The 23,909-nt window shown below is 34.1% G+C and overlaps 1 protein-coding gene across 1 annotated transcript in view; it reads right to left on the reverse strand.

Annotated features, from left to right (window-relative positions):
* DGKB (diacylglycerol kinase, beta 90kDa) overlaps window positions 1–23,909 on the reverse strand; it is a gene marked incomplete at both ends in the record, with an annotated part of 92,675 nt that overhangs the window by 19,186 nt on the left and 49,580 nt on the right. Inside the window, 4 exons of the mRNA XM_010087468.1 lie at window positions 4,004–4,077; window positions 8,161–8,277; window positions 12,064–12,096; window positions 19,876–19,974. Coding sequence (XP_010085770.1) covers window positions 4,004–4,077; window positions 8,161–8,277; window positions 12,064–12,096; window positions 19,876–19,974 — 323 coding nt within the window. The remainder of the gene's footprint in view (window positions 1–4,003; window positions 4,078–8,160; window positions 8,278–12,063; window positions 12,097–19,875; window positions 19,975–23,909) is intronic.

Raw genomic sequence — 23,909 nt, forward strand, 5'->3', positions numbered from 1 at the left:
CCTGATCTCCAGTGCATCCAACCGCACATTTGTCAAGGAAACAATTGTTTAAACTCACCTGCTGGTCAGGCAAATAAATTGGAAAATAGGGAAGTGGAAAACAAAGTAATGAGTATGGCAAAACAACAGCATGATTTAGAAGGACTCTTATATGAGAAGGATTACCCTTAACAACAGTCTTTAGAAGCACTACATGCTTCTTGTATATTCTTTCTCTTGAAATAAACTGTTTCGTCAATGATGTACTAAATATATACATTCTATTTGCAGATTATTGAAAGCTGTTAAGTAGTCAGATCTTAAATCCAGACATACAGGACTGTTAGCCCTAGCATGTATAGTGCATAGCCCATAGTGCAATTTTCTTCTGATGACATTAACCACACCTGTCCATCTTACAATCACTGAAACATGTTACAGTGCAATGCAGCCCAAGGAAGATATTGGACTGGGTTTGCTGAACTCCTATCCAAACTCATGCTTAATTAAAATGTATTTTTGGTGTGTGAAAGGCTTAAACAAACCAACTTAAATTCTAATTTGCTACTTTCTTCTTAAAAAACGTTGAATTATATTTTTATTCAATTTTATTATAAACCTATGCATTATCCATTGGACTAAATAATTTAAGTCCAAATAACTGTAAATGCATTTGTGTTTCAGGTGATGGGCAATAACTATTAATCTCTCCACTAGGAAGAAAGCACAACTGGGTTATTTTCACAGTTCTTTATTTTGCAATTATATCTGAAAGTCATAGCATTGTTTTTCAAAAGATAAACCTATTCAAGAAGAACATTATATTAATACATTTTAGAATGTTAGACAACTATGGCTTTCTAACAGAATCAAAGTTTTAAAATATATGAATAAGGTAGTTAGATATGGCTGCAGAGAAAGTATTTTTGTGTTTTGAATGGACTTTTTTCTTCAAATCTATTTGTTTTCTACCACCCCTCTATTCCATTCAAAAACTAAAACACCTAATTTTTTTTACCTTAAAGTGATCCTCAGTTCTTTTCCTTTGCATTTGAGAGATTTGAAAAAAAAAAATGCAAAATGCAAAAGGAAATGACAGAGTATTATTGGGGGAGTACATTTATTCAACTGGTTGTCAGACAGATGCATACACTCTCTCCCAGTCTAAGGGCAATGAAATGGGCTGGGTAACCATATGGCAAGGCATACAATCTCATACAGGGAACTGTGGGAACACTGGAGTCTTGACAGTATCTGCAATAACCTTTCTGTGTTCAATGAAAGTCAATTAGAAATCATTACTTCATTCATCATGATCTCTCAAATACAGAAAATCCCAAGTAAAGACTAAAGAATAGTTTTCAGTAAAAGATTACCTTAATCTGAATGAGTCAAGGCAACTAAATTCTCATCTACAAAAATTAGTAGGTTGTAGTGTTTTGTTTTTTCTTTCCCCTCACTGCTGTGGAAATCTTCCTTTTGTTACAGCCTATCCTCTACTCCTAGCCTCTCAATACCTGACCAGATGACAAAATTGCTATAATCAAAAAGCCTGAAGTGAATAACCATAACTGTGCATTCTGCAAAGCTATTTATGTCTTCAAATGTCCTGTGACTGTACTTTTCACAACATATCACTGTCACAAAATGAGGTGGGGCGGGGTGGGGGGAGGGCAGGGGTGTGCAAAATATGGGATTCTTCTCTTTCTGGTTACTGACTGTAGAGCAGCCAGATAGAAATGAGGAAAAGTAAAAAAGGTAAATATTATTGTGCCCTGAAAATGTTTTCATCCCTTAGACTAATTCTTCAAGGTAATATGCACTCTTAACATCCCTATTTTGTAATTTGATTATTTTACTAGTATTGATATGAAACATTAACACCTAAAAGGCAGAAGGCAAACCCCTTCTCATGAAATAGTCCATACGTGGACTTTTTTTAACCTTTTTTTAATCTGGTTTTAGAACTAACCATGAGATACTATTTCCTGCTGATGAATGACTTGAGATACGTTTACATGACTACACAGCTGAACTTTTGATGTGCTCCTCTTAACAAATAAGTATTGAGTGCAACCTTGACACATTAGTATGCAATTTAACATTTTATGTCGTGTGGTATCAAAGCCTGTTTAAGAGGTTCTCATACTTCACTATACTCAGCTGCTGGTGGCTGCCCTCATCCTATACACTTCACTGTGTAATGGTACTTGTAGGTGACGGTGTTAGTGAATGAAGCGTGTATAAGGCATTAATTTTTTAAATTCAAATGATTTTGGTGATCTGCTTGGCCTCAGTAACAGTTGCATTAACAAACTGAGAAGTGTCAGACTGCAATACGTGAATGGGAATAGGAGCTTGGAAGGGGATCAGGTTTTAAACTTGCTTTTACCCTGGAGAATATCTAACATTAAATGACATCCCTCATGCATTAAGCCCATCCAGATAGTAACACTTGAGACCAATTATGAGCTGGGAACTGTAAGCTGTGAAACAGCATTTCACTAAATTGTTTTTAGGTTATAACTAACTACATAAGTGCAGCTCTCTAACCTGCCTCTCATCTAAATAATTCCAGGCTGGATCACCTATCTGCTCCCTTCATATCAGTAGTACAAAAAAGTCAGGCTGAATGTTGGTGCATTACCTTCCACAATTCCCCTGACTGCCCAGAAGACCAGAGATACCTCACACTGCTCCTGTATCTGAAACATGAATGCTCAGGATGGCTCATATTATTTTGTTGTGATTGCAAAGGCATGTTCTTGAATCTGTTTAGAATGAAACTTTTAGATCATTAACTGCATTTGACACAACCAGTGTTTCTGGTATTGCTGATATCTAGGTATATCAGTCCAAGGATTACATAACCAGCTCCTAAATTCTGTTTTCTCAAGAGTTCTTTGAAAGTGGTTTCGGTTAAATGCTCTTCAGCTCTGAGAATTCCCCTAACATCTACTCTGTAGGATTTTGTTCCTTTTGTCAGTTTACTTTGAGGGACACTGTTTGAAAGAACTGATATAATGGAGGCAGTGGGGAAGAGGCAGGGAAAGCTGACCTACTTGCAGTTTCCTTGCTTGGTTCCAAGCTTTAGACTCACACCAGATCCCTCCTTTTGTGCTTTTGGGTACCCACATCACCCATCTTCAGCCTGATCTCGAGTGTAACCTGTTTCAAGACTTGAAGGATAAATTACAGCACTGACATGGTAATCTAGGCCATAACAATTTGGGGATTTATGTGATGATCAAAAAAGCCCATACTGTTAGCTCCTGTGATTCTGAAATACACCCTGAAAAATCTGCTCAGGGAGTAACCAATTCAGCATTTCTGCATGATTTTGATGAACAGAGTACGAAGAGAATCCTCCTCACCTCTGTTTTGTTATGCCGCTGATACACTAACATTTAAACAAAAACTTTTTTTGCATTTTGAATTTAAATCAATGTAATTACTGATATAAATAAAATTAAACATGTCTTTACAGTTTGTGTGATTGGACTTTAACTGGATTGTTAGAATTCTTCCTGTTTACAGAAACCAAAAACCTTTCTTTGTAGGAGACCTTTTGGAGGGGCTGGAGAGTCCACTCACTAAATCTTCAAAAGGCAAGTCATACATTAGAAAAAGGAATACTGTTTCCAGTCTAAATTATTGGCCTGTCTGCATAATTATAACAGAGATTAAAAGAAAACTGTTATAACTTCAAAGTTGCAATTCAAAATATAGCAACTCAAACCTTCACACAAATCACATAAAACCATACACTGAACATAGATAGTTTTTCTGATATGAAATGAGACTGTTGTATAGTACTCATTCTAGTTTTAAACTGCAGAATTTACAACTATATGTTAGTACGTACCTCTTCTAATCAGGGCAATGAGATGTTCAAATGTGAGGTGTAACAGTATAAAATGTCAGATTTATTTTCATATACAAACTTTTAACATTCATTTTTAAACATATCACTGAGATCAGAATAGAGAGAGGGAAAAAAAAAAAAAGACAAAAGAAACCTTACCTTTCTCCTTGTTTCCCACCACTTTTAGGATTGACAAAAACTAAAAGTGGATGAGTGCCTGGAACTGGAGTGATCTAAAAGAAGGGAATAACACAGCCACTCATTAATGCTGTGTGTTGCATTCATTTTTCCTATAGTAGACAGAAAACAAAAAGCTTAATGCAAACCCTATGTTATGCTATGTAATCCAGCTGGAATCAATTCCATAATTTACAATAATACTCTCTTCATTAATTTGCCACAAATTGCAAGTGACTTTTTTTTTAATGCTGTCTTACAGCTGTGATGCCATTTTAACCTATAATTCCATTGAAATATTGATATATATAGGTTACATCCATCATTAGAGAAGAAAACTTTAAATGTAAGAAATGCATGACTGCTTCTCACAGTACAGTAATTTCCTATGGAAAAAGCTATGAAGACATTGCATCTTATAGTGAGAAATTACACCATACTATAAAGGTCAAATATAGCTATATAAAAATTTAAACTTCACAAGATACTTTTCAAACTTTTTTTTTCTAAATTACAGAATCCTGCAGTATTTGATATGACATGAAATTGCACATTTTTAAAATGTAGCAACCATAACAATAATGAATTCCTTTAAACACCTTAGAAAGCTGGAAAACTCAAAAAGTAGAGGGGAAAATGTGGAAAAGAATAGAGAGGAGGATGTACAGAAGGGAACAAGTACTTCTACTACATTTTTTAATTCTTTTGTGTATGGAAAGTTTTACATGTTCACATTAATGTTTAGCTTTAACTAGCACCTTCCTTCTAAATAGTAGCGTTAGCCTGCATTTTTAGATGCTGTAAGATGAGCATGTCCACTGCCTTTGCTCCATGGACTTGAAGAATGTAAAAAAATTACATTAGATGATCTCTCTCTGATATCTGTTTTTAAACCACATAGCCAGGCTATTCATATTTAAAATTATCATTTTTAGACAGATATCAATTCTAGAATGTTTAAAATAATTTTAAGAGTTCAAAGTTAACGTCTCCAAAGTCATGCACTAACAACTTCAGAGATGAAGCTTAGACTGTCTGTTTCAAAATGATACATTGAAAGCTCTTGCTCCAAATCCTTATTTATAATTCCTGAAATAACAAAATCTTTTCAGCTGAAGATTTCATAAAATGTAATTTAAGGCAGAACCCGAGAAACATGATAGGTAAGGAGTCTTAAAGGCATCCTATAAACATAGGCATATAATCCTATAGACATCTAAAAGCACTTTTCTTCTAGTAGGAATTGTCAGGCACTAGTATGTCAACGGATCCAAATCTGTTCCAATATATGCAACAAATAACAAAAAACTCCAGCAAACTTGGTGGAATTAAACTTAGCATAAAACCAACCCATATCACATTCTGGCACAGTATGTTATTACAGTAAAGTGCTGCATGGTGAAACATATATCAAATTGCAGGATATATTGAAGTTTGTCATATATTTGATTTTTATCTACTGTTTTAATCAATTTTAGCTATTTAGCCAATTCCCATGATGTTTGTTCCTGTGAAGTAAGTGTAAACCAATGGTGCTCATTGTGACAGAGATGGACTACCTACTGAAATCCCTTAGGACGCAGGTTAATTAATGAGACTCATCCTAAGGTTATACATGATCTATTACTTCCTCTAATTAGAAATAATAATCCTGATCATTATGCTGGTTAGCTAGAAAGAAGTAAGATGAATGTGCTTAACTATGATTAATTGTCTTTAAGTCGTGCAGATCTCCACTGCCACTAAGTTATCTGCTCACTGCTATCTGATGGAAGGAAGGTTTGGTCTTGATACTTTTCTCAACAAAAGCTAAATTATGAACTTATTTATCTTTTAAATCTTTTATTTCAAAACTTAACCATGTTATTGTAACTAGAAGGTTTAGGACCATCAAAAAAATCTAATAACCAGATTGTATTCCACTCAATTTCAAAATAAGGTGTCTTTTAATTAATTTCTTACAGCTTTTCCAAATTACTTTTCTAGATAACATGGAACTTTCCGTATAATAAACAATGCAACTAAAAATTTAGACTAAATTGTTGAATATTTTTAAGCCTTAATCTAGCACAATTTAAAGGCAACCTCCACGAAGATTTGCTGGGAATCTTTGATAAGTTATCTTGGGAACTTAAATCATAAACAAATGCAATTAACATGATCATGTTTTCTGAATAAAAAAGGTTCCAAAAAAAGTCACAAAAATCCTTTTCTTGTTCACTGAAGATAATGTTAAAACGAGACCATGCTAGCAAAATCAGAGTACTAGAATCAAAGTAGCATGCTTTGGCAAGATATTGGAGAATTAGAGTAGTATACTTTGATCAGGTACAGAAATTTTTTGCTCCAGAGTATCTTTAGGCAAAATACTAACATTAATTACCGGTTATATTTATGGAATCTTACATTTTCGTGGAAATAGCCTCAAAATTATACCATCTGAAAAAAAAAAAAAAACAACCACCCAAACCTAAAAAAGTCCTCGCTCTCTCTTTCTCTCATACTCATGCAATAATAAATAAAAGCAATGATGAATCCTAGGCTTTGGATTCATTGCGGAAAGAGAAGATAAACCATAAGTTTTGGATCATACTAACAAAATTTTAGAAAATCTTATGCCATAACTATCTGAGAGCAGAAATTTCAATAATTTAAGGCTATGTGTGCAAGAGTCGGTGGTGTTAGGAGTCTGATATTTTGAACAGGCTCCTAACTGCACTATATCCCAGGCACTGTATCCCATGAGTGGGAAACAGAGGCTTAAAATTACCTGAAAATATACTATGAGAAAAAGCAATCGAATGCTTGGGGTAAAACCAAAATTCATAATGATACATGGTGCTGCTACCAAAGGAGATGCCAAAGATGTTCCTCTAGAGAAGTTGGACTCACTGGAATGGCACGGATATCACCCAAGAGTTAGAAAACTCTGTGTGCCTCCTCTAGCACCAGTTTATTAATAACTATTAGAACAACTCTTCGCACTGTGACTGATTAGCCAGAACATGAGCTTTCTCTCCATGAATATTTTAGTCTTTTTGCTTATTGCTCTGTCACAGATGATCTGGATAGTAATGCAGCCTGTGAGGATGGTAAGTACAGGAAAAGAACCTTGAAAGCCATGGACAATGATCCCTGTAGTATTCTACTAGACCATCAATAGAGCAGCCATGTGACTGCATAGGTTTTAGGGTTTTGATTGTTTCTTCCTTTTTTTTTTTTTCCTTTGGGTTGTCATAAAAAGAATGTTTCAATAACCTAAAACGATGAAACAATAAAATAAGCCTTTCTATCCTGACACACTAAGGTATATAATGAAATAATTATGAGGTATAGAGCATTTGATATATGGCAATGGAATCTTGTACATTTTACTGAACCTCAATTGCAACACATCAAATGATACAGAGAACAGTAAACTATGTACATCAAATGATTATTACATTGTTATCATGATGATCACTGAAGTCCTGAGGAAATAAAGAAGTATCATCATACATGTGAACATTGACTTTACTCAAAAGTACTCACATCTCAAAGGAAAGAAGTCAAGCAGTTCAGGCAGAACTGCTGGCATGTCTCTAGAAGAACATTTGCTCATCACACACACAGAGGTTTTTTTTTCAAGTAGAAAACACTTCCACTTTTAAATATCTCTATTACTAAAACCACCTTGCTTCCCTCCACTCTTCATTTTGATATGCCAAATACCATACTCGGAAATACCTAGATAAATATATTGTTGAAGTCTACTCTACATCTATTAATTAACAGGTCCAAATGAGAACAGGGAACAGTTTTCAAGACATAGACTCAGATTTATAATATAAATTCATACAGTGCTGTGTGACAGATACTAAAACAATCTAGTTTTATTAAAACACAATACAAATGTTTTAGAGCTAGTTTTCCCTCTCTCAATGTCTTAGGAAATCCTACCAGTCACATGAGAAGTAGATTTGCACCATAGGATTCCTGCACCGATGGAAGAACCTTATTATTATATTTTTAATATGTAAACATTAAGTATTAGAAGAGTGAATGTATAGGACATATTTCACTTTAAAGGTTGCTCACTATGTCATTGTCTCCATACACCTAGAAGTGTCTCCTTAAAATTAAAATAACAATAATCACACCTGAAGACCTTGTCCATCTACGGTGACAGAATTTGCTCTTTGCATTTTGTTCCGCTCTCCTAGTTTGTTCATTTGCTGTGGGCAACTCTTTTCTTTTTTCACTGTTGCCTGTCTTTCCTTTAAAAAAGAGAAAAGGAGAAAATTGAACACTTTAACATATAATATAATCCTATACAACTGTAACTGAGACTGTGCCTCCAAAAGTTGTTTTTTGACTAGAGAGTTGTGTCAGATTCTGCTTTAATGAAAATGAGATCTCAGTCAAGTTATTACACAATGGCTGGCCACTTCACATAGCAACTATCTATGTGCCTGGACATTCCATAATGACTAGGCAATGGATAGTTGAAAAGTGTTCAGTCACAACACAAATTAATGCAATGATGTGAAAAGATAATCTGATATTGCCAGGATGGCATTCTGAAAATTGAAAGCCCATCATACAAAATACTTGATTGTTTAATAAGTACATTGTTAAGAGATCAGTAATTTATCAAAATTTCATCCTAAGTGTTAGCAAAGGTTGGATGCTTCAAGAGTACTTTACCACTTTGGCAAAATATACCTGTTCTAAATGTATCGTAATCAATTGGCTGAGTGGCTTTTTATAAATTATGTATTTTTAATCAGAAAGAAACCAGAATCTACATCATATTGTAAGCCGCTGGCAACATTTGATGCTGATACACAGCACAATCAGATGGTTATTTGAAAGAGGAAAACTCAGAAGTATGTTGCTGTAATCATATTTTCAACTGTTGTCAGGTCATTTCAGAGAACTCTGAATGAAGAAAAAAGTCCTTGCTCTTTGCATCTCATTTATCCTATTTACAAATTGCATCCAGCATGTCCTTTAAGTTGTCCAAAAATGCACCATAAATTAAGACAGCAGATGTTTATCAAATAGAATCTGTGTCCCCAGTCCCAACTGCACCCCACTCACTATCCTCACTTCACAAGTGCAAGGAGGCGTTAAACTAGTCAGGGGAATGGGCTGGCACAAAGCTGCTGCACTAAAGAGGAGCATGAAGGACACTGCTGCACCCCCTGCAACTGCACTCAGTAAGCAGTTCATTAAATGTTGCCATTTACGTTCCCTACCAGGCCAAACCAATCTCTGTGCTACCTCTGACAAAGCCTTAGGGATTGCACTAGCAATTAATCCACGCCACTCTTTCTGGAGCAGTTTAAAATGGTAAGAAACATCGACACAGATTCTCTGCCAGGAAGGGAATAGCTCACAGCTTAATACAGTACTTTCCTAGTATTACTGTAACGCAGACATGGCTCTTCACTGTTTTTATACCATTTTTGGTTTCCTTAAACTTGTAGAGTGACACAGCCTCGGTCTAGTCCTGATGTAAACAGTGGTCCAAGTCATCCCAGGCTGCTTTGGAGAACTGTGCCAATCTTATCACATTTCCTATAAGAGGAGTGACAGACCCATGCCACAGAATAAGGGAAAAAAAAAAAAAAAAAAGCAGAGTGTACACTATTTCCCATATGCAGTGAGATTCCTAAGAGGTTAGTTAACTGAGCTCTTGGATGCTTTGAGTAACTTGATCAGTTCAAGAGGAGTTCCAAGAGGCTAGCCTACAGTATCATTGCTTTAAACAGAGAACAGTAAAAGCAATTAGAGCCACTCATCTCAGCCCTAACCTTCAAAACACAGACAAGCAGTGTCCAAATAACTGTCTAAGAAATCACTGACTCTGAACTTATTTATTTGATGATTTTTTTAGAAACTAGAACTAGGATGAGGCCTACAGCGTAACATTTGTGAACCAATAAAAACATTACTGCACAACAGTATTGGTTCATGCCAATGTTAGAGAGTAAGAAAGCAGTATGAAGGAAGCTTCATACTTCACTATGTATGTAAGAAGCAGCTTTGAGGTTTTAAACAGCTTTGCAAATAACTACCCTTAAAAGTCGCAAAGTTTTATAAAAAGTAAGCATAGCATGTTAAACAGGATTTTACATTATGACCAAATCTGACTCTTGAATAGTGCAACATCTTCAAAAAATCAAATTAGATGTCAGTAATGCAGATACACAGCTAGTAAAAAACAAAACAAAACAAAGCCAAAAAACCCCCCCACAACTTATTTCTATCAACAATCAGAGATGGAGAGCAAATTTTTAAAAAGTCTACAAAAAGTCTTAGCTAAACAACATATATGTGATAGTTCAAAGAAAAAGGTAACAGAAAGGAACACATCCAGCACACTATGTGCATTTAGAGAGGTTAAAAAAACATTGTGCAAAAGAGGCCTTCTTACAAAGTGTGGCACTAAAAATCATCTCACATCTATCATGCCATTACTTCGAGGAAAAGTATTTATACACTGCTGAGAACTGTCTTTATATAATAAAGGATGCTTACCACAATGCCCAAACCTGCTGTTATTAATAATTTACAAGCAAAATGCAGAAAATTTACCTGAAGCAAAATTTTGGCTTTTTTTTTTTTTTTTTTTTTTTTTTGTTCCAGCATGATACACATAGCGGCAAATGCCCTCAGCTGGCACCAGCCCTTTGGCTGCTGCATCAGCAACATTCCTTCTCCAATTTATATTACCTGTCCCTTAAGCAAAACAATTGTTTGACCTAAGCAGTGACTACACAAGATTAGACCATACACTTCACACAATATGAAGGAAGAAGTATATTAATGATACAAATTTGTCTAGAGTGTTAGTAAAAAAAAACAAATGTGGATACTTGACCTCATTATCATTGAAGGTCTGCTTCTTCAGTTATGATTTTTGAAGAAAGTACAAATAAAGAATTACATATCACCCACCTTGTATGCATATGATACTACAATATATGCCACCGCATTTACCAGTAATACTCTCTGAAACATTTCTGAAGAAGCTGATATGAGATTCTAGATGTCCTAGAGTCATATATGCTATAATTTTTAGATACATGTCATACTAGTGAAGCTCTGACTTACAGTTTGGATGACATAATGTAATAATCCATATCTTAATTCTACTAAATAAATTATTAATGGAACACAAAAATATTTACCATTTTATTAAAAATATCTTTTAAATATTCTTGAAATACTTTGTTTTATATATGAAATAGAAAGCTGGCTTTCTAATCCAGTTGTACACTACTGTTTGAATAGCTAACTTTCAGGAACTGTGACATTACTAAGCTATCCAAGAGTCTCAGGAACTAAACAGTGTCATTTTGTTAATGAGATAATAACAGTTTAATAAAATCATCTGTGGATAATAGCCTACAAATTCTAGCAATGTTAAGACAAATTTGACATGCACTGAATAAATGGTTTTACAAAATGCAAAAAATTATTTTTCAAGGTAAGAAATGTTTCTACAACAGTTGTGCTGTATTTAATATACTGTTAATTAAAGCATACAAAATGATAAATGTATTTTTGAACCATCTTATTTAGTGAGCATGCATGAGGCTGATAGAGATCTTCAGATTTTAAAAGGTATTGTACATTTTGACGGCTCAAAGAATCAAGCTTTTCTGTTCTTTTGTTATGTGCCAGAGCACATACCTTTCAAATAGTACTTACCACAACAAATTTTTTTCCACCCATTTTTGCACCTCTCATGCCTTTTTTTCTCCCCTTAAACTCCCACTTTGAAGTCAATATCCAGTAATTGGAGCTTCTACCATTCAGTATTGCTCCAGAGAGATCACTGTCAGATAAGAATTATTTAATTGTATCTATCCCTTATTCATCCAAATAAGAAAAAATAATTGATGAATAAGACAGGGTCTTTCAAATGACGACACAGAATACCATATCTAGATTCCTAGTTCAGCCCCAAAATGCACGTTTATAGTAAGAAGAATGTACAAAATCATGATCCATTAGTACTCGTGCGTACACATATGTCTCCCGTTACGCACCTCAGGGAGCAAACCTCCTAACGTGGGTAGCGTCTGTTGGAAAAAGAGAACGTTAGGCTGCAACACCAAACAGCTCGGACGGCAAGGGGTATGGAGAGAGTGCACATGAGGAATGATACAAGCGTACGTGGTGCTTTTTCACACACTTGCACAACTGTACTCCCCCAATGTTTTGCCTTTCATACTATATAACTTACATTCTGGGAAGTATGTGTGGGGTCATTCTGTCACAAGATAAAAAGATGTTAAACCCTGAGGACTATAATCTTTCTAATAGTAAAAAGAGATACTTTGTACACAGGGAGTATTCTTTTTATTTTTTCTTCCAAGTCTTTCAAACCTCATCCGAAGAGAGGAATCTTATTTAAAAAGCTTTCTTCTACTACAATTGACAATCTAGACAAAATTCATCTTCAAAAAGTGTTTCTACTGTTTCTTTATTTAGAGGTACAGCCTCTTCATTTACACAAAACAATGTCAGCTGAGAATACCTTCCAAAATAGCTGATGACACTGAACAAGGAATCACGACGTGATAATTTTGTAGTTGCCTCTCTACATTTCACTGTGGACCCAGACTCTAGTACCAGTGCAGCAAAAGTTGCATTTTCTCACATTTTTTCTTAATCAATAAGTGCAAACCAATTTTTTTTCTGGATTATTTTGTGCACAGCTGAGATTATTTAAGACAATTTATTTTATACATGAAGTAGGATTGTAAAGCTATTAGTGAATGGTTAATACCATTACACAATTTGTGAAGTAACTACTGAAAACTTGAGATTACTTCTGTATGATCATTACTTCTTTTCTACTATATGCCTTCAGATGTGGTATATACCCTAAAGCCCAACTTGGGGTTAGGTGTGCATAAGAATAGAACCAAATTCTATCTTAACATGCATAAACTGAAACAGTTATTTAAAAAAAAAAATTAGAACTCTGAAACTTGAACTTGAAAGATATTGATCAGGGGAATCTGGTCATGGAAGATCAGATGGAATGCACGGAATACTGTGTAAAGGTATCCTCAAATGCTTGCAGGATGAAGGCTGTGGAAGTTCAAATATATGACTTGAAAACCAAACTAATGCTTTGGGTTTTTCTAAGGATCTTGGAGGAAAGTTGCTCCATGATTCCTTAGTGCTATTTTGTTTAATGACATGGGAATCTCCAAGGGATGCAAAACCTGTGCTTTAATATGCAGTGACTGTCATTTTGTAAACCTAAGTGGTATACAAGACCTCGCTTACAAAATTTCCATTTTGTACAATTTCTGTCCCAGTTACACAGCAACCAAAGAAAATCAAAGATTCAGACACCCTGAAAACTGAAAGAAAACCACCAATACCCCAAGTCCCTAGGGAAAAATCTATCTGTAATATCTATTAGATATCATATCCAACTTATTTATAAAATTTTCTCCATATTTCCAGCTGTAATCCTGTGTACATACTAATCAGAGGGGCCAATATTAGGACACCACATTGGCACCGTTGGTGCCCTGAAAGCTCATAGAACTGTAGCACAATACCCAGCTCCACATCAATGGGCTGAAGCTGAAAGCCATCCTGTGGACAAGTTTAGTGACCAATTCACTAGCAAGTGAGCTGCACATGTTCATGCTATAAAGGAAAGATAAGGCTTCTATCTGAAAGCTGCCTTGAAAGAAACATTTGCAGCTAAGAAAAAAAAAAAAAAATCACATTATGACAATCAGAAGGAGATATTTTGTCACCCATAATACCAGTAAACAAAATAGGTGGAAAAAAGACAAGGCTGGAATGGAGACAATGTCATTAGAGAATACCTTCTGAAATAGCTGACCACAAGACTGTTCTGAACATCATAACTTTATATATATACACATTGTGTTGATTGTTTAACATGTCTTAATACAGATGTAAAGAATTACACATTAAAATCACAATCAAGTATGTCTCATTTAGCATGTTGGCCTTAGTTCTTTTAGTTGGCTGAAGATAACTTCCTTTACATCTCGCACACATCCAATATATGCAACAACATGCACCAACAGTAGGGCCCAATACATTTAACTTAATGTGCAACCTAAAATGAACTTGGGCTATAGCAGACAATTATATGTATCAACCAAAAAAGATAAAAGAGTTGGAAAAGAATTTTGAAAGTAAAAACACATTAAATTCCAACGGGAGAGGATGTAAGGAATAAACTTAAGGACAGACAGTAGTGATGACTTGTGGGCAGGCAACTAGATATAACTTAAAATGATTGAATGGCTGTCATTTCAGTTTATCAGCATCTTATTATTTTAACATTGAACTGTGTTTGCTGAACAGATAATTAGTTAGGAAGACACATTTTCCTCCAGGGCAATTATTAATTTCCTTCTGACTTCAAAGAAATGAAAAAGCTCTTAGTGTAGATAAGCGCATCATTATATTTCAAGTCTGTTTAGAACTGAATCTGCAAAATGATATGCAATTGAAAAGGAAAAAAGTGTTTTGTTTTTTAAACCTGTTTCAATTGCTATGTCATTACCTAATATTCAACAGCTAGATTTAAATCCCCCCCTCACAGAAGCACATATATATTCAACTAACTGGGTTTTTCTAGTATTTTTGTTCAGAAACTCAGAATAAGGCTAGTACTCAACTTCAAAAGATTGAGTTGCTCATAAAGATGCTTACACACTGCACTGACTTTCTGCACTCCATGTAGAGTTTGGATTCAACTGAGTTAAAACTGATTTCTACTATAATAAAAACAGAAGAATCATTTTAGCATTAAAAATGGGAAAAGGGATTAAGAAAGCTCATTCTTCAACCAGCAACTGCTAATTTCCTTTTTCTCTCCCTGCATCTCTGCTTTCCTATGTGAGTGACGTTTACCTACCTCATAGGAAAATAGTACTGGTAAAACATATTATCAGACATGGAAAAAATATCTATTGAACTATGTTGCAATTATAACACAGCCATTAGCCATTCTATCTAGTCTTTCTAAATACTGATAGTCAAAGAGAATTCTGGTACAATATTTTCAACTGTAATTCTGTATTACTTTTTGACAGCATGTCAACACTCTTGCTATATTTACAGAAAAGTTTGAAGCTACCAATCATAATGTATATTGTTTAGTTGCACAAGGCACATTTCTTAGATAAAAAATTTGTAATCTGCTGTGTATATTGTTTTATGTGCCTAAATAGAACTAGTTATAAACAAAAAATTTTTTGAATGTTTGTGTTCTTGTACAATAAAATGCTGAACCAACCCAAACCCACCCAAATCAGATACATCTGTCTCTTCCACCAAAATAAACAGCCATTTATGTTTTAAAATAAGAGGTCAAGTGAACACGACTTATGATGGTATTTCATATTGGATGTATATAAACAAATTTATGATGTATAAAAATGCTATATATATTTTATATATACCAAATTCTCTCTCTCTACATATATATTCTGTATTTATATAAACAGAATTTATGCTTAAATTATTTTGTCCTAAAAAGTTACAAGCATCTTCATTAGACAAGAGAAAAGCCAAACTCATTCACAAGAGCAAAGAAACAAAAAGTTGTTCCTCATTTTTTTCATGATGACCAATTTGTCCCAGAATGCTGAACAACGAAGTTGAAAATGTAACACAAGGAAATGGATCCAATTTTAAATTTAATTTCTTTCACTTCTTGTCTTCAATATTACACCAGACCCTCCCTCTTTGAAATAAGCTGGTTACTATGGAGACAGTGATAACTGTCATATAGTAACACTCATACCATAATCAGAGTACCTTATGTTTTACAATTTATTCCATAATTTTCTTTTTATTCCAAGATTAACAGTTTTAATTACAGTTTTCAAATCCAATGTTAGAAATTAGGTAAAAAGCAATTAATTGTAAAAATCACATAAACAATACGAGACTCAAAATCATCATACAATATGAAATAAACATATATTTATTAAATAGTAGGCTTTTATTTGTTGATTTGTCATTAAGGCTGTATCTATTTTGGTGGGAAATAGAAAAATCTAATTACTTTTCCAGAAACATAAATACAAATTAGAACATCTTATGTGTTTATCAATAAACAGAATAAAGTAAAGGACGGCAGGAAACAAAGAAGCCAAAACCTATCTTAGCATTTTTCCCTTTCTGCCTTACAAAGGGGTGGGGGGAGAGGAGCTGTATCATAATGGGAGACCAATCTTTTTCCTTCACTACACACTCGTCTCATTCCAATACCCAGTTTTTAACCTGGTTATGATCTAATTCTATACTCTTGGTAGGCTAGGATTCAATTGAGTTAAAGATTTTTAAACTTACTGCCAGTCAACCTTATCATGAACTTTCATTATATGCATGTAATTAATTGGGTCCAACGAACAATATCAGCACTGAGTTATAGACTTTTTCCCCCCACCATATAATTAGAATATAATTACCCACAGGATATCAGAATGATGCAAAACCTTTCCTCTAAATGTGCCCTCATTAGGAAACAAGTCTCAATGTACATTTATTCAATCAGTATGAATTAATTAAAACGTTACCGAAATAAAAGAGAGTAACATTAAAGTGTATCTGACATCTATTAAAAGACTATCACTTGAGATCTGCACACACAGTTTATAACAAAACTCATTTAACTTGAACAAAAAAACTTCACCATACAACAAGCCTTATATACAGTAAACAGAAAAGTAAAAAGGACTAGTTTTAAAGTGGACAGACTACATTTTACTAAAACATTTAAAAGTATTGCAGTGAGATAGGAAAAATCTTTATATGGCATTGAATATCGACAGATATGTGATTCTTTCATGATATAAAAAGTATCAACTGTATGAGTTTCTCTACAGTTTCTTTTTCAGCTGAGAATGTAGCTTATCATATTTAGGAATAACATTTGACGAGTTTCATTTTGTATAGTTTTGAAGATGGGAGCCCTCTTATTTAACCTAGACCAGTCATCTAACTTTCAGATGACCAGGCATTTAGGTTCTCTCTCCAGCCATTAAGAGAAGGGACAGTATGAAAAGATCATGCCAGTCATTCCGTTTTAGAGGAATCTCCCTTGTGTCTAAAGAGACCCTAAATGAGCAATTTACAACAGTCACTTGAGCTACAATGGCTGTTCGGGGGGGGTGGGGAATGTCACCCTTTGTGATACTACAGTCAGAAAGGGTAGGTTTTTTATTTACTCTTTAGAGTTGCAGCACTGATTTTGGACATCACTGCATACCTAGGAAATGGGAAAACTGAGAAGATACGGACCTGAACAACAAATTGCAGCTGAGAGACCAGTTAGGTAGCTCTAATATAATACACAGAGCTGTGAAATACAATCTATGAAAAAAAAAAATCTTTATCTCTGCATACAGAGTCAAGGCTGGCGAAACGAGACATGCCGGATGAGAAATAAAAAAATATGAATGTCCTTAGTTCCCCAAAAGAGAAAAGATGAGAAAGGATTTAGCTTATACTATTGCAGGAAAACTTATGAGAAAGCAACTTGGTCTGAGATTAACTCTGACAGTTTTCTGGAAGAAGTCCAGACTACCCAAGTTACAGATGGAAGGGAGGGACTGAACTCTTGGGAGTTCAAAGACACAAGATTTTTCAACTTGTTATTTTCCCATAACTCCTATAACTCATTCTATGGGAGAAGGAGATATGCTCTTCTCCAATACCTCAAAATACTCAAGGATAAACCTGGTATATAAAGCACTGTGGTTATCTGATTTTCTTTACTTGCGACATAAATGTAGCATTGCAAGAATATTATTTGTCAGCCGATAACTGAAGGTAAATGTGTGTCCTAGGAGAAAGACCCTTCCACTGTCAGGTACATCAAATTTGATATGTCTGAACACATCATGTCCATTAACAGACACACTTCCTATTGTAACTTCAGACAATTTTGACATGTATATATTCCTGGTTTTGCTGCCATTATTGAGAGTGCTGCTTTCACATACACTGAAGTATTATGTATCTCAAAAGGAATCCCTGTAACAGGAAATGGGAGAAATTAATTAAAGAATTACTAAGATAAATAATATGTATACTGTAATCAATCATTTCTAGGAGGAATTCCTATTAGCTAGGTCACTGACGTATTATTTGTAACGGAGGTATACTCAGGATTTTAATGCATTTTTGAAAGAAACTACTAGATGAACAAATATACTACAAAATTATGAAGTTCCCACTAAATCACAGTAAAAATACATTTTCCATTCCTAACAATATACCTTTGACTGAAATACATGATTTATGTTACATTATTAGTATGTAATACTGAAACATGATTCTGATACAGGAAAACATATTTTCTTCTTCTTATGCCTTCAAAATTTGCAGATGACACAAACCTATTTAAGGGTGATGGGACTCTAGAGTGGTTTTATATATCCTCTAAACAACTTAACTAAACTCCAGTTGTGGAATGAAAATCTTAATTCCTCTATCCCTCTTCCTCTCCTAAAAAGAAAATGGAGTTACGCAAATACAATTGAAGATGAAATTTCATGCTGAGGCTTTATTCAGTTTATAAAAATGGCAAACAATGAATAACAATAAGCTGAAACCAGTCCAATAACAAAATCATAATTTCTGTATGTTAACTTTTAAAGTATGACCTAAAATCCTGAAAAATTAAATAATGTAATGCAGAATGTAATAATCCAACATACTTAAAATAATCTTTCACAATTATTACTCAGAACTTGTATAGGTAACACCAAAATACTATTACAGACAAACTACAAAACTACTCTTATAATTTTTCAAAAATATTTAAAAATATTTCATAAATATTAAAGCCAGCTTTCCATTGCTTTACCTTCAGTGACAGCAATGGAATAGTCCCAGTTTACACAAGTAGAGAGCCAAAGTCTAGCATCCATCCTTTAGCAGATTTATAAACAAACAGCCAAGGATTAATCAGAAAAAAAGTAATTTACAATAAACATGAAGGTTATTCTTAATGATCAGAAACACGTTTAAGATTAGAAGGTATCTTTTCTTGTTTTTCCTCCCTGTAATGTATCATTCTTTCTTAAGTTCAAGAATTTCTTACTCTTATTATGAAATATATTTAAAGTAAGAGGACCACACATCTGTTCTATTATGAATATGATGATGTCTATAACTTTCATCAGCATAAAACATCCAATTTAATAAATGAATAGGTAAGTTAATTCCAAAGCTCTTTTTTTCATGATAAACCGGTCAGCTCTTTTCTATACAACCTACACATAGCATGCATTTTTATTTTCACTGAATTGAGTTATTGTTTTTGTGGACAGAGAAATTTACTGTCCACGACTGCAGAATAAAATATACCATAATGTTGATGCATAGCTTACTGCAAGACCAGTGTCATCATTCTAGGTAACCTCCGGTTAGATCAGAGACCTCAGCATTGCAGATATACAATATGCATCCCAAGCAGAAACTGTCCATAAGAATAACTTCATTATTCTGGGAAGCTGGATCTATAAAAGATGTAAAATGTAGAAGTGTTCTGCCTATACAGTTTCTGGTAAGTACAGTCTGAGTAAATGATAAAACCTGAGTCAGCTTCAGTTACAATATGCCCTACAGAAAGTTCATTCCTACACGAAGGAAAATGCAATATGCAGAGGATAAAGCATGCTTGTGTCTATAAACTCATCAGCCATCACTGTCCATTGTGTTTAAGTTTCACACAGTTCTGTGAATTTAAAAAATATTCTGGCAGTCAGTTCCAACATTGTTTTAGCTGTTACCTATGACAGAGCATTACATCTGAAATAAACTTACGGAGAACTCACCAATACTACAGGGCAGATTGATGTGGGTGGTAAAATATGGTCCTTCAAAGGTCCACAGTCACATTCAGGTTTTAGATGTGAAGCACATTTGTTATGCAGCTATGGGAAGACAGAAAATGAAGACCTAAATTAGACATTTTACTACTACAGTCTAAGAAAATGAGCATCCTAGAATGAGGTGAGTTATATTAATCTAATTATTACTAGAGTACTACAAGGAAAAGGAAAATACTGCAGTGGAAAGCCTCTTAGGATTGACAAAACCAATTAATTTATACTGAAGCAAAGAACAGCAGATCAAAATTTTCCAGTTTGGAAATCGCACATGTGGTTCAGCACACAAAATGAGAATGTTGCATGGCAGTACAGCAATTTCAGCATAGTGTTATTTGGGATCAAAATCTTCATTCCAGAAGACAGCTTCTTGCACTGAGCTAGGAACTTCTACTACTACTGGGCAATCTGGGTAATTCAGGGCACTCTTTGGCATTACTGGTACAACTCTTCTTCCTACCTGAAGCTGATAAAGTCACTACCAATTCAATTGCGATGCTGCAATATCTATGAAAATAAATGATTAATGTAGGAATATCTAGGAGCTTTAAGCTATATTGGGGAAATTTTGGTCTTGATTAATCAATGTTCAGGCTTGTATTGATTGCCGAGGAACCTGAATTACTCTTCTTTTCCTACTTTATTCTTAGCATTCATCCAGTTGTCCCAAAAGCAATGAGACAATTTCTACTCTGAAAACATGGAAAGAATATTCTCAGGTCTGCTGACTGAAAGAGCATTGGCTTCTGCATTGTTAAAAAGGTGAAAGGGAAAAATGTGCACACAACATCAACATAAAATGCCAACACATAATGATATATTTATTGAAATATTTTACATTAGCAATCAAGAGTTCTTGATGATATTTTAGGATTTAACTCAATTCAAATGTCTCTAAATAAAATATCTCAACATATATATCCAGCCACACAGTACAAAGGCACAGTTGAATGCCTGGACCATGCAAAGCATTCACACTTAATTGGTATACTTTACCGTATTACTAGATAACCACAATAAAATACAACTTCATATGTGAAATTTGTTTCAAAGTTTATTATTTTGGACTCAATGATCTTAAAGGTCTTTTCCAACCTAAATGATTCTATGATTCTATTTCTGCATTGATTCAATAAAATGTGCATTAAGTTCTCCAGGTAACACATATTTCCCACAGAGAATATTTTATCTTTTTAGCACATATGTATATTTGCATTAAAGTAAAATAATCAGGATAATAAATATCAGAAATTTTGCAGTAAAAATCTTCTTTAACAAGTGATTTAGCTAGCATAATAGGTAGCATACAGCATTAGTTCAAAAGGTTCAATACGTGTTATAAAATCTGTAGTCCAGTGTCTGTATCTGTAAATCACATTTTTCCAATGACTGATTCATTTTCCCTTAGACGATTTAACTATGTCAGTATGAACTCTATTAAAATTACAATAAAATTGTACCAGCTGCTGATGTATATAGCTTTACTGGTAATATGGTCTTCATAAAGTTATCTGGTACAGTTAATGTTGACATAACATTTCTGAATTTTGAACTGAACGGCACCTAGTATTAGCCTTGCCCATACTCATTTATACTGCAAAGTTACCTTTTCAGGCAGTTACTTAGCAACAGAAAATAAAAGTCTTACGAGTTTTGATTTACTCTGAGTATTAAAACCTTATTGTGAGGGTATTTTGGTAGCCCTGTAATCTAAATCATTTGTCATGCTAATTCTCTGCCTCAGTGGTAAGACTACTTGTACCATAATTAATGCACACCAGGCCATGTTTCATCAAATAGAAGTATCTTCACACATTCAGTGGTAATTAGCAGCTTTGCTACTCGGTGGCATGCAAACTTATCTATGAAAAAATAGCTTAATCTTCTTCCTAGTCTCTGCTGATCTTTGACAACAGAATTGGCACATAGCAGATGACAGAAATGGTAGAAGACGTAGCTTTAATTAAAATAACACTTTGACACAATGAAATAAAATAATACGCATCTCTTCTCAAAAAATATTTCAGCAGATTTTAAATACATCTCCTCAAAATTCCTTTACCCCAAACCTAGCTCCTTGAGAATATTACTTCCCTCACAGGCAGATGCCTGCAAAGTGGGAAAACCCATACTTGCTGGACAGAAAATTAAGACCATGGTAGAGAGCTTCAGATTATATGGAAGAGGGAATACTGGGCCTGCCTGAGAACTCAGTATAACAAGCCTCCTTAATGAAAACCATCTCTAAATTTTGGGATTTGATTCAGTTATTTGACATTAGAAGTGACTCTATGAAGTTGTAAGGAGGAGAGAGATTTAAACTGCATGAAAGAGGCTCACAACTAGTTGCATAATTACTAGCATCCTCTTACATTACAAAAATACGTCAGCAACAAGCCCTAAATGTGGTGTTCTACAAGGAGCTGAAGATGTATGAAGGATGTCATGATAATTACGTAACTTCAGAACATCAATTCAAAAGTCACGCATCTGTTAGAATTTTAAAACACTTTTTCAGTAATAAAGTTGTTACTATCAGCAAAGACAGTTATTGCAATAGAATATATAGAATATACAGAATTGCAAGAGAATTGGAGATTGAAAACCCAATAATTTGCAGTATTTTTTAAACTTTAAAACGACTCTTTTTTCCCTTGTGTCTAATTTATACCTGAAGCCATAAAAAATAATTAAAAATATTAATAAGGCTATTTTGAAAATACAACATTATTTTTACAGAAAATACAAATCTTTACAATAATAATGAAAATACATTTGCAAAATTGTAAACCTCAGTGCCAACACTTCCAATTTCGGCTGTCAAAAAACATAGGCCCATTTTAAATTGGAATATTGATAGATATTCATGGATTTAAATATGCACACAAGCACCTAAGATATTTTTAAAAGAATTTAGCCTCTTCTTTCACAGTGACTTCAATGATATTTGTATTGATATACCAAATTCCTTGGTATTTCCTCACTGAATATCAGTTCCTGTGGAAATCCTCTAAATCTTTGTGTGTACCTTCAAGAAGTAAAAGGCCTTTACAAATCTGGTCCAGATTCACATGAAATAATGCAAAAAAATTTTTTCTGAGGAGCTGCAGCATTTGCAATTTCCTTTGACTTTAAGAGGGAGCCTTAGATAATATGTATTTATTGAATGATATACACATATTATACAGATCTAAACACTTCTGTATCTAGAGCGGAACACTCTTATTTATCTATCTAAATACAGATAGCTATTGCCTATATTTAATTATCTGCATGCAAAAATTTTGGATTGGGTGTTTTAATCTCTACATAAATTATCCAAATTTTGACAGCAATCTGGACTACATATTTGCTTTCTTCTAAAATATTGGTTTTTAAGTAATCATAACAGCTTATCACTGAAAGTATCCTGGATCTATTTTCTTTGATGATGTTTCATATTTTGTATTCTTCTGTTAAGAAAATATGTCATAAAACATCCAAACTTGTATGTTTAAAACAATTATTCACTAATGCCTCAGTTTCATATTATTATTTCAAACACTGAACAAACAACTGCTGTTCCATAACAATAACAATAATAACAATGATATCAGCAAAAAAGCTAAAAAAATAAAAGAAGGCTGAATTCCCCCCCATTTAGATTTAAATCCTGCCCTGGCTAGGAACAGAAATACTGGCATTGTTCCTTCTAGCATGAAGACCTCACTTATGAGGGCAGTGTTCCCTGAATGTCATTAGTTCCAGTTATTGGTTCCTGAAAGACTGCAAAAAAGTTGTATATATTAGACTTGGTGCACAGATCAGTGTATTATCAAGATGTCTCTGCTATTACTCCCAGACACTTGAAATCACTGTATCCTACCAGACGTCCTCAATTTCATTTGCCTGTCAGTACACCACAAATCAGGATTTTGCCCTAGCGTCACAGTGACCTTGACTTTCCCCAGTATTAAAAACTCTTTTATAATCTTTCTGTA

Source organism: Pterocles gutturalis, unplaced genomic scaffold (genome assembly GCF_000699245.1).
Source record: "Pterocles gutturalis isolate BGI_N339 unplaced genomic scaffold, ASM69924v1 scaffold11821, whole genome shotgun sequence".
Taxonomy (NCBI): Eukaryota; Metazoa; Chordata; class Aves; order Pterocliformes; family Pteroclidae; genus Pterocles; species Pterocles gutturalis.